The 12,135-nt window shown below is 33.6% G+C and overlaps 2 protein-coding genes and 1 long non-coding RNA gene across 3 annotated transcripts; all 3 read right to left on the bottom strand.

Annotated features, from left to right (window-relative positions):
* Positions 1-781: 781 nt before the first annotated feature.
* LOC134232228 (uncharacterized) lies at positions 782-4,601 on the bottom strand. Its single transcript, XR_009984734.1, has 3 exons — positions 4,516-4,601; positions 1,889-2,301; positions 782-1,593 (listed from the first exon to the last, which is right to left on the bottom strand). It is a non-coding gene; the product is annotated as an uncharacterized LOC134232228 (long non-coding RNA).
* A 3,949-nt stretch (positions 4,602-8,550) lies between these two features.
* LOC134232234 (uncharacterized) lies at positions 8,551-10,781 on the bottom strand. Its single transcript, XM_062714185.1, has 3 exons — positions 10,609-10,781; positions 10,047-10,291; positions 8,551-8,986 (listed from the first exon to the last, which is right to left on the bottom strand). Exons 1-3 carry the CDS (start codon positions 10,667-10,669, stop codon positions 8,933-8,935), a joined length of 360 nt encoding a protein of 119 aa, XP_062570169.1. The 5' UTR covers positions 10,670-10,781; the 3' UTR covers positions 8,551-8,932.
* A 226-nt stretch (positions 10,782-11,007) lies between these two features.
* LOC134232227 (uncharacterized) lies at positions 11,008-12,022 on the bottom strand. Its single transcript, XM_062714183.1, has 2 exons — positions 11,450-12,022; positions 11,008-11,127 (listed from the first exon to the last, which is right to left on the bottom strand). The coding sequence occupies exons 1-2, from the start codon at positions 11,747-11,749 to the stop codon at positions 11,041-11,043; spliced, it is 387 nt and encodes a 128-aa protein (XP_062570167.1). The 5' UTR covers positions 11,750-12,022; the 3' UTR covers positions 11,008-11,040.
* Between the last annotated feature and the right edge of the window lie 113 nt (positions 12,023-12,135).

The following is a 12,135-nucleotide window of genomic DNA, read 5'->3' as shown; positions in this document are numbered from 1 at the left end:
GTCCACGAACATTTTGATAGCCCCTCGTATGTAAGTTACAGCATGGGTATATCAAAAGTTATGGGCAAGGTTAAGGTTTTTGCAGACAAACAGACAGAGAGACATCTAGACAGACAGACGGACACGACAAAAGCTATATAGTCCCGAAACTTCGTTCCACACAAAACTTTCAACAGGAAAACAAGTCTACATAATGATTCTAATTTTCCCCTTTAAACATCAGTTGCAGCGGGACGTAAAAATATAAAACCTTTACAAACAATACACAACAGGCAGTCTTTAACTTGAAACAGTGAGAATCTATGGCATATAAATCACAAAACCTTGAAGAGACTGTAGTTCTTATGATTTGTGCAATAATCATGTATACATTAAACCTGAACACGATTCGTAAAAGGAATGTGTCCGCCATTTTTTCTCCCGAGTCTTGCTACTCTGCAGACCCCTATAAATAGGACAGAACGTAGACACTCTTCAGTGTAATCAGTCGACACCGGTGTAGACGAATGTATCCTATACAGGACTCAGTGGCGAGAGTAATAACGTAATACTTCGTCTAATGCAGGAAAGTAAGATACCAAATAAATTTACGGTTATAGTTGTTCAGGTCAGTGCAGTGCACAGGCAACATAAATAAACATTACTGCAATAAAATATAAACAAAGTCAATGCAAGATAACCAGCACGAACAAGGGTCGCCATTTCACGCTCATACCCGTCACAATAAAACAATCAGGTGTAACGAATGCGATGAGTATACCCTAGTATTGATGTGTCGTAGAAAATGTTATTATGAAAAATTATCAAATGGACTATTTGATTAATTCAGTTAACATTTTGAAAATTTGAAATAAATATCCTGTTTCACTCAAGAGCTTCTCCCATTCCCATGTTGGAATACATTGTGACTTCCTAAGGGTTACAAACGTGTACTCCGTGACTTCCTAAGGGTTACAGACCGTATACGTATTCTCCAACTTGAATAGAACGTATTTCTTTCCGCATAATAATCATTTTATAATGTGTATTAATTTATCATTTCTCATCTTGTTAAACAGTGTTTTCTAACAAACCTCTGTGTGTCCATTCTTTGAAGATGGAGCCTGTCTGGCTACCCACTTCTTCTCCAACTTGATCATCAAACTTTTTCTCCATATTGAGAACCAGAATAAAGAATGCTCGTGGACTCAAAAAAATTCTGGTGTGAGGCATAATATGCGCACTGTCCAGCAAAATCCAGTATAGAGATTCTTTTCTCGGGATCATCAGAAACATTTTTCGTAAAGCGTAAAACTCCCGATATTTTAGAATCTTCAGCAACATTCTGACTATCATAATTTTCTCCCTTTGGTTTAGTAGACAAAGTAGCAGCTTTGATTCCTTCCGACAAATCAGCTTCAAGCTTAACTTTGTCCTCTGACATATGATCCACACTAATTACTTCACTGGCAAGGTTTTCACCCACTATTGGTTCTTCAATATCCTGCTTTTTCAATTAATAAGTTACTTCTACTTGGTGTTCTTGAACATCGTGATTTTGACTGGTGTCATCAAACGTTACCTTGAAATGTTGTATTTGATCTGATGAGTTTTCTGAAGAAGAAATGCATATTGCATTTTATTGTTAAGAAAATATTTGTTATTTGGTACATTAAATCCAGCACTTGAAGTAAGTCATATGTTATGCATTCCTAGATATAACATCCATGCAAGTTTGGGAAACAAAATTTTACTTGCAATATTTACTTATAAAGAAAAGACCTGTAACTTTAACCAGGTCATTAACTTAGAAAATATATAGATGAAATCTGTTATCCACAGCAAGTTATAAATTATGTATCCATCCCTCTATGTAGTGTATATACAATGTAATTAGAAACAATGATACCTTTGATAGTGGTTGACACATCAAAGATGTCAGCATATATGTTAATTCCCCTCGTGGATTTGGTCTTTTTCTGAATTTCGGCCACGTCAATGCCCTTCAGTCTCTCTAACAAAGTTGTTTTCCCACTACCAGCACACCCTACTATCATCCCAGAGGCGTGGTACCACTACCAGCACACCCTACTATTATCCTAGAGGCGTGGTACCATTACTAGCACACCCTACTATCATCCCAGAGGCGTGGTACCACTACCAGCACAGCCTACTATCATCCTAGAGGCGTGGTACCACTACCAGCACACCCTACTATCATCCCACAGGCGTGGTACATCATCGTCCTCCCTTTCTTCAGATTCTCGATGTAGTTCTTCACTGATTTATATCCCCTCGTTATAATTTGTATAGGCATGCCAACTGTAAAGAGAATTAAAAACAAGAGGCCCAGGGGCCACATCGCTCACCTGAGCAAATCGTGGGAAAAAACACAAATCAGATAAAATCTGAAAAGTTTATTAAAGGTGAGGAGGGGGGGGACTTGAATTTAATACTTCTTAAGAATGCTTTCATATTAATACAGCATATGACTTTGCTGTTCTTGATAAAAAAAATTTTTAAAAACATTTTCTTCCTATACTATCACTAATCATTGCTTTGAAGTACTTGAGAAGAAGACTTTTATAAAGATTTTTCCTTTATATTCCTATGTAAAACTTTGATAAGCCATTGTGGCCCCACCCTACCCCTGGGGGTCATGATTTGAACAAATTTGAATCTACACTACCTGAGGATGCTTCCACATGAGTTTCATCTTTCCTGTACCAGTGGTTCTTGAGAAGAAGATTTTTAAAGATTTTCCCTATATATTCCTATGTAAAACTTTGATCAGCCATTGTGGCCCCGCCGAACCCCTGGGGGTCATGATTTGAATATACTTGAATTTACACTATCTGAGGATGCTTCCACTTGAATTTCATCTTTCCTGGACCAGTGGTTCTTGAGAAGAAGATTTTTAAAGATTTTCCCTATATATTCCTATGTAAAACTTTGATCAGCCATTGTGGTCCGCCCAACCCCTGGGGGTCATGATTTGAACAAATTTGAATTTACACTATCTGAGGATGCTTCCACATGAGTTTCATCTTTCCTGGACCAGTGGTTCTTGAGAAGAAGATTTTTAAAGATTTTCCCTATATACTCCTACGTAAAACTTTGATCGGCCATTGTGGCCCCATCCCACCCCCAGGGGTCATGATTTGAACAAACTTCAATTAACACTACCTGAGGATGCTTTCACATGGGTTTCATCTTTCCTGGACCAGTGGTTCTTGAGAAGAAGATTTTAAAGATTTTCCCTATATATTCCTATGTAAAACTTTGATCGGCCATTGTGGCCCCACCCAACCCCTGGGGGTCATGATTTGAACAAACTTGAATCTACACTATCTGAGGATGATTCCACATGAGTTTCATCTTTCCTGGACCAGTGGTTCTTGAGAAGAAGATTTTTAAAGATTTTCCCTATATACTCCTATGTAAAAGTTTGATCGGCCTTTGTGGCCCCACCCTACCCCCAGGGGTCATGATTTGAACAAACTTGAATCTACACTTCCTGAGAATGCTTCCACATGAGTTTCATCTTTCCTGGACCAGTGGTTCTTGAGAAGAAGATTTTTAAAGATTTTCTCTATATACTCCTATGTAAAACTTTGATCGGCCATTGTGGCCCCACCCTACCCCCCGGGGTCATGATTTGAACAAACTTGAATCTACACTACCTGAGTATGCTTCCACATGAGTTTCATCTTTCTTGGCCCAGTGGTTCTTGAGAAGAAGATTTTTTAAAAATGCCATAAATTTTTCACTTATTCATAATTATCTCCCCTTGGAAGAGGGCGTGGCCCTTCATTTGAACAAACTTGAATCCCCTTCACCTAAGGATACTTTGTGCCAAGTTTGGTTGAAATTGGCCCAGTGGTTCTTGAGAAGAAGTCGAAAATGTGAAAAGTTAACGACGACAACAACGACAACGCCAACGACAACGACGACAGACAACGGACAAATTTTTATCAGAAAAGCTCACTTGAGCCTTCGGCTCAGGTGAGCTAAAAATGGAACATTGGATCCACCAATTGAAGAGTTCATATTTTGAATTTGATTTTGTTAAATTAAATGTAACTGAATATGGAGACTCGGCAAATACTTTTCAGAATAAATTTACAATGTACATCTAACGAGATGCTTTTGTAAATAATGTGATTATACTCGAGGAAAGACATCCCCTGCTTAAACATATACTTAAAGTGACTTAATGAGATCGATCAATTCAAAAAAATCAGAACTAAGCAATTATTTCTCTTAGTTACATTTACAAAAGGTCGATCTTGTGGCACGGTGATCAGAGCGTTTGCTTCAGAATCACAGCGCAGGTTGCGGGTTCAAATCCAATGTTCTTTGGATGAGATCGTATTAAACTGTGTCATGTATGACAGTAAGTTCTGGCAAGAAATTTTCTCACTTTAAAACAGCCATTAGTGCTGAGTAAAAGTTAAAATTTAAATACCTTCCAGCAAGTGGTGGTGTGTGTATATATAAGTGACAGGTTCCTGAAATGGCGTGAAACATACAAACCTGGAGAGTTTGATCCAAGGATTGAGGGATTGATGAATATTTAGTCATTGTTGAGTCCTGTGAGATCCTCGGGTATGAACCTTGATGTTCACATTAGAGTATCACATTTTTCACAAGTTATAATTACATTTGCCCCTCATGAACTTTGACCCTTGTATCTAAGAAGAGGTAACAAACCATACATAACCTTGATAAACACCATGTCATGTATAGATGTGTCCTGCCATGTAGGATGGGTGAAAATATCCTCTCTAAGTCTTTCTATCAATCTTTCCGTTTGTTGTGGCAATAACAAACAAAATACCTCATTGTATTTTAGGATCTTACTCCATCACCTACAGTAATCTATTATGTTTTCTTTTCTGCCTGAGTCAGGGAGATATCCAAAAATTTAGGATCTTCTGAAAATTTGAGAAAACTGGCATGTCTGAAGAATGCATGAGAAAACATGATTTCTAAAATGTTATATTTTAGCATTGGCCAGAATTTTCAAATCGGCAGCACTGGATTGTGTCGTGATATTTTGAAATTGAAACTTTCTGCAACAACATTGTATTTCTCAATCCAATCTCCCTCTTTTAGATTGATTCTGTATAACTTGCACAAAAGAAGGCACATCAGAAATGCATTTCCATCTACAAATTGTAAAATGCATGTTAAGTAATGTATGATAATGTATGTTCCTCCTGTGAAATAATTCTATGCTAAGATTACTCAATTTTTTGTTGACAAATCGTTTTTCATTTTTATAACCGCCAAAATTTAGTTAGCCTGCCCCCAAACAAATTAAACTAGCTAAACACAGGACATTTAGCACATATTTATTGTAGGCTCTGATTACTCTGCAATATAACATTTAGTAAGCTATAACCACTTAAAATAGCCCTTTTGATTTATGGACATCAATGTTGGTACACTTAGAAGAAAATTACCTCTGATATTGAGGTCTGAAGGACCTGCAAACTTGCATGTAGTTTTATGGTTGCATTTTTCTAAAAGATTACTGGTTTTAAGTATCATTACAGTATAAATTGTACATTGTTTTACACTGGGTGGTGGTGGGATGGGTGGCTTATATATGTTTCTCAATCATTCTTTGTTTCCTTTAAAATTTGACTTTGATTGTAACAAACCTATCTGTCTGTAAATCTCCTTCAAATTTTCCACCAAATTTACTGTATTTTTATACATTCATAAAATATATCTGGTATACAAACCGTAGATAAATAACATTCATTGGCTTATAATTTGATATTTATTTTGTTATAAATCATAAACTGATAGAAAAGGGTCTTTAATTGAATATTATTTTCAAACTAATGTATACAACACGATTTTTGACAGAAAAAAGGGTTCTTTTTTGCATTTGAAATCCTTGATAGTTTTTCTCAATATATGTCTTTTCAAAGAAACTTTGAATAAATATATTTGACTTGTACTTTATGATTTATCGTTCATCATAAATTTTATTTATTAGTTTCTATTGCACGTCAGCAGAGGTAATTATCTGACTTTTCGCAAAATAATTTTAAACTGAAATATTTAAATTAACCAATAAACTCCTTCCCAAATACACGAAATGTGACAGATGTCATTCAGTAAAACTGTTTCTTTATATTAAAGTTATATACGCTGTATGAACGCCAAATTTTGTATAAAACAAAATGATTAATGATTTAAAACACATGAAGTGTAATGAAAAATAATACTTTCCACAAAATTGTACTATACATGGCGTTGTAATAACAAAAAAATTAGTCATATCTAGGAATTAAGAATTCAGTCTTTCCATGAATATTGATGAAAGAAGTGCGTAAACAGTAGGCCTATATATAGAAACACATGTCCACGGGAAATCACAGACAACGAGGTATGTTGCATTTTGACAACAATTATTAATATTAAGGTCAATATGCGTCTTAACAGAGAAGATGGTTGATACTGAATACATTAAAAAATAAGTACCATTAAGAGTAAGACGCTTGCCATCCACGTCAAAAGTGAGTAGTATCTCAAACGGCCTACCTTGTTTTCTTTACGCCACGTGTGCTTATCAATCTAAAAGTAGCGACGACGCCATGTGATGGATTTATTTAAAAATAGCTATTTTTCTTTCCTTGCAGGATAATAAATAATTATAATTTGATAACTTTGTAATGCGTTTAATTTCAATGGTGTAATTTACAGAATTTTCGTAACATTTATAGATAAACAAATGATATCAATTTCCAATCGTATTTTAACTGGCACAAGTTATAGCGTGTATACTTTTAAGCAAATGAACAAATCACTTTTCAGTGTCCGAATCTCAATGTTTAAGGGAAATATGATGTTATATTTTTTCATGATCCTGTAATGCTCTTGCTTCTTAAAGTCAGAATATTCAAAGTTATAATTAAAAAAAATGGATTTTCAAAAGAATGTTTTGGAAACAAGAGAGCAAATATTAGCTCAGTTTATCAATGTCATGTGTGTACTTTATACTTGTCGACTTTTGCAGAGTTCTCATAAATCCATCTGCACGTATGTTTTATAGGACTACTTTGTATATTAGTTATTGGTTTCAAACTATGCTTTCCTGTATGAATAAAGGAATTTATTATTATTACTACATTTATTTCCTTTAATCATGTTTATATAATTTTAAATTTTTAAGATACGTTGATTTGGATTTAAATGATGATAACTATTTTAAATTGGTATGCCCTTCATAATTCTCTTACCAATAAAGTTGAAATTATGCAGATAGATTCGGACAGGCATTTATAAATGTACCAAAAAATAGTTTGTCTAATAAATTTAATTTTTCCGTTCAAGAGCGCTAGACAATCTTCATAACTTACAGAATCTAAAGTCTGACTACTATAATTTTGGTGTCACACAAACGCCTTCGATCAATCAACAATTGCAAGATACTGCAAATAAGATGTTATAGAAGCCACACAGGATTCTATATAGTTATAAACAATTCTAAAGTTACAGCTACAAACTTTTTTTTCGTTCTATAAAAATATTTCTAAACAAAAAAAAAAAAAAATCATTTTTCATCTTCTTGAAAATTTGATGTGACATCCATATACAAGTCATCTGTCAGATCAATCGTGGTTCTTTTATTTCTCTGCTTTTGATAATCATTTTATCAACAGAAATTTATTTAATTGCAAATACTTTTCTTAAATGACAGTGAAAGAGTAAATCAGTCAATCAAGTCAGCCACGATATGATATTTTATCAGACTGAAAAAAATGTATTATATATTATGAAGGAAAATGATTTCTTGTGATTATTTAAATTATAACAAAATGATATAAGAGGGTCTAAATGACTATTTAATTATTATAATACAACGTAAACACATTTCTCATTGGCTGATATTTAAGGAATCACTGTCTAGTTTGGAGAGTATGCCAGGGCATCAACAATAGTGGGAAACATGGGATAATTTGCATAAATTATGCTTATTTATGCTTAAATTATCCCATGTTTCCAACTATTGTTGATGTCCCTGGCATACTCTTCAAACTAGACAGTGATTCCTTATATTTCCATTTCATTGTGAAATAAAATTGTAGACTTTAACAATAAAAATGTAGACTAATAGATTTGAATTACACGGGGACATCCATGCCAATTTTAATAGTCCTCGCACACTGCATGACGTCAAACACAAAGCAAGCCGCACGAGATTTACATGCATATTATGGCTCCTTAGAGTCAGACACAAAAACAGATGCGCTCGAGATTTGCATGCGTATTAGGCCTCCTTAGCTGCTGACCTATCGACCTGCCTAATATACATTTCGGCAGAATTATTAAGAAATAAACTCCCCCAACTTTCAAACAGTTATCACAGAGAAAAAAAATTAGAAATGGAAATATATATGTATAAGAAGTAAAATAATGTTTAAAAGACGATTCTTGAGAAGATCAAGGTCTTCCTATGTCCTCCTTTGAATTCCTTGCTAGTATTACTAGATATATATAAGCCAAGCAGTGTCAATTACACGATCAAATACACTTTATTTTCGCTTTATATCCTGATCATGATGATTATAAAGATTAACGTATTTACTATTGTACTTCTCCAGAGTTTAATCATATCGAAACTGAAAAACTCTTGTCGGCATCATATTCAATATAAACCAACAAACCCTCTTGACAAAAGAACGCATAACAGATAAATTAAAACTGCGCAAAACTTTTTCTTTATTTCTAATCAGATAGCAATAACGATTACAAATGTTTCCCTTTTAGCAACAAAATAAAATATCAGTGTTTCATTTTTTTTTAAAGAAAATATTTTCTGTTTTCGGGTACAACGGAACATCTGTGCAGCTCTGTCCAGTAGTAATCACATTGACAGCAAGTTGTTTCAAACATCTAGGTTATTAATTGATGTAATTATCATATGCCATAGCTATATTTCACTGATTCTTCTTCTCAAAACACCACCACTGAGTCTTATTATAGCCTGAAAGAAAAATGACTATTTTATTTTAAAAAAAGCCCTTTGTCTTTATTCATATACAAATCTGTTTTTCAAAATTTTCCTTCGTTTATTGGATTACACGTGTGCATTGTAACATTATCTTTATCTAAAATATCACACAAATAATACAAAATTAAAAGGGGCATATATACATTGAAAAATAGGTCTATTGACGTCTGATTTGATTAAATTTTGAGTACTTTTTGAATACAGAATTTGTATAATTTGCAATTCTGTAAAACAGATTTCCCGGGATATTTTTAGCCTCTATAATTTTTTTGAGAAATTACAGATGAACAATCCTAACCCAAAACAAAATAACACAACAATAGGTTGAAGGTGTAGGTGAAGTTAAAGTTAAAATTGCATGTACTTAGGGTATTAACCCCCTTACAATTTTTATAATCTGGTGTCGGGTATTTTAACTTGCACAATATGTTTTGATGATATGACTCCTTGTCACTATAAGCATTTAAATATATTTTTCAATTGATACATAAAAAATATACAAAGCCACTTAGCTTTTTGGTAACTGCTTTTAAAATGATTTATAATACTCCCAGATCGATAGATCGAAGTCGTATATTGCTTTTGTCCTGTCTGTCTGTCTGTTGTCAACTTTAACGTTCGCCTTAACTTTCGAACGTCAGATATGGAGACTTCACATTCGATATGAATACTTCACTTATTTAGTTCTTTGAAATGACACCAAGGACAATGACCTTGTGACCTAGACAATGACCTGTATCCTAAAAAATAGTTTTTTTCGAACTTTGTAGCAGCCGTTCGCATTGTGTTTCACAAACAGATCATGTATTACATTATGCAAAAGGTATATATAAAGTTTGATAAAAATAATTTTCTTAACTTAACAACACTCATAAAAAAAATCGACCGTAACTAATGGAATTTCTGTTTAAGGCAACTAAATGAAAACTCGTCTAAATACCAGTCTGTATTCATATCATTAATGTCTATATCAAACGCAAAAGCATTGACACAATTTTTACATACACTTTGCATATGCATGAAAATTGCTTACCTGAGAAAGATCATTCCAGATGATATTGAAGACATCATCACTTATCACAGGACTACTTCCAGAATCATGACTGTATTTATTTCTATACAAACGAATCCTCTCTATGTCGTCACTTTCTGTAATGTGTTCCACTTTAGGCACTTTCCCCCATCCACTCTGAGGGGGAGAAATTTCAGAGTAATTACGCAGCAATTTATACATGATGGTAATGTCCATAGATTTAGATGTAACACTGTTAGATCCACCTTCAAAAAATTCATCAAACTTTATTTCAGCGACATCTACGTCATAAAGTATGCTGACTTCCAATATATTTCTTTTTTTTCTCCCTTAAAACATTTTCAAAATAATACTTTTCTCTTTGTTTATTATACGTGTGATTGAAATTCTTTTCCATTTAGTGCGAATAGTTCTCATTTTGAACATAAAGACTGTTGAAAAAACACGCCTGTATTGACATTTATCGGAAAGAGAATGGATGGATATAGAGTTTTATTGTGATGTCCAGATATTATAGCATACATAAGACTGTTTTCATTTTACATAGAATAAAGACAAGAACCTTGTTTTGGGAAGAGAATCTTTAACTGAGGTGGTAGAAATCGGAACTTTCCTGTTCTCATGTCTGTTTCATTATCTTTTAGAGTCTTCTCCAAGCCCTCTTTCGGGAAAAACTTATCAAAGCAGATTCGGAATGCATGCGTTCCAAATTGCAGTAACTTTGAGATCTTCTTTACTTTTGAATCATCTACGTAGATTAAAATTTTGAATTATCATTTTGTGGGTTTCTTTACTTATCCTCCAAAAGGTGAAATATTTTAAATTTCAAATTATCAGTACTTAAGGGAAGTTTTTGTGAAAACAAAAATGCTAATGCTTTGTCCTGAAAGTGAAAAAAGAGAAAACTATATAATTGACCATAAACATTATCATGTTATTTACTTATACATCTTTTAAACTTATAACATTAAGAAACCTGTTTCAAGTAAATTTTTTATGCTGTGCTTCCACAGTTTCCCTCTGAAATTAAGTCCTTACACCCATTCTCATGTTTAGATATCTGAAATTCATCTGCAGGTACCTTTCAAAAAATGTAAACAAAATGTAAAACGAAATTGAAGACATTTCAACATATACGTACAGAATAAACATTCCCTTTTCAAATTCTGATAAAACAACAAAAAGAACAAGGAAATTTTGATGAGTCATTTAATGTACATTACAATCGAGATACAATACTGCAATAGATTCCCCAATGTTATATATTCTGTGTAAAACTATTTTTTTTATTATTTACTTGCATGTTTGGCTCAGGTGTATAATGAATATGCTTTCAAATATTATTCATAATCAGGATATTTTCCTTTTTAATATAACGAAAGTGGTTGATTCGACTACTATACCTGTTTCCAGTATTTTGTGATGGCTTGTGTGTTTATGAAATGCATCTTCTCCTCTGGACATAACACGCACTGGAAACTTGATGCTATAAAGTCAGATTCTTTAATCACACTGCTTTCTTTGTCATCACAAAATCCGGTAGCTTTGCATTTAAACGCCAGCTGAAACTTTAAGTCAGCTGGGAATGTTCTGGAGAGAACGTTTAACATTTCGTCAATTTTTTTCTTTATTTCTTGACATTTTGATGTTTCAACTTCTCCTTCAATAACAAATACCTGTAGCTGAATTTCTGTCTGAGTCATTCTGAGCAAAATGTTATGGTTATCGAATATGAATACAGCTACATTTCAGTAAATAAATGGTCCTTTTTTACTAGCAGCAAACTTCCAACTTGAAGGTATTTGCAAACAGGTAGTAACAAGCCGATGGAAAATTCCCGCTGGGAGGAATTGAAAGGTGTAACAAAGGATCGATGAAGCAGGATACGATTTAAAGTGATTTGAAGGAAAAGACTTTTTGTTCATGCATGGGACATACCATTTCATTTCACCTAATTCAACTAATAACCCTAATTTCTCCATGCATAACATGATATCTTTTTTATGTTCTATGTAATCATCATCTTTAATTTTCCAAATTGCTGTCAGCAAAGCGTCGCTCAATTCTCCCGTTTTATTGAAATTTTCCC

This window comes from Saccostrea cucullata, unplaced genomic scaffold (genome assembly GCF_032062105.1).
Source record: "Saccostrea cucullata isolate Sc308-1 unplaced genomic scaffold, CSIRO_AGI_Scuc_v1 ctg408, whole genome shotgun sequence".
Lineage (NCBI taxonomy): Eukaryota > Metazoa > Mollusca > Bivalvia > Ostreida > Ostreidae > Saccostrea > Saccostrea cuccullata.
Note: the sequence above shows the minus strand (reverse complement) of the source record. Positions and strands in the feature narration are given on the sequence as shown.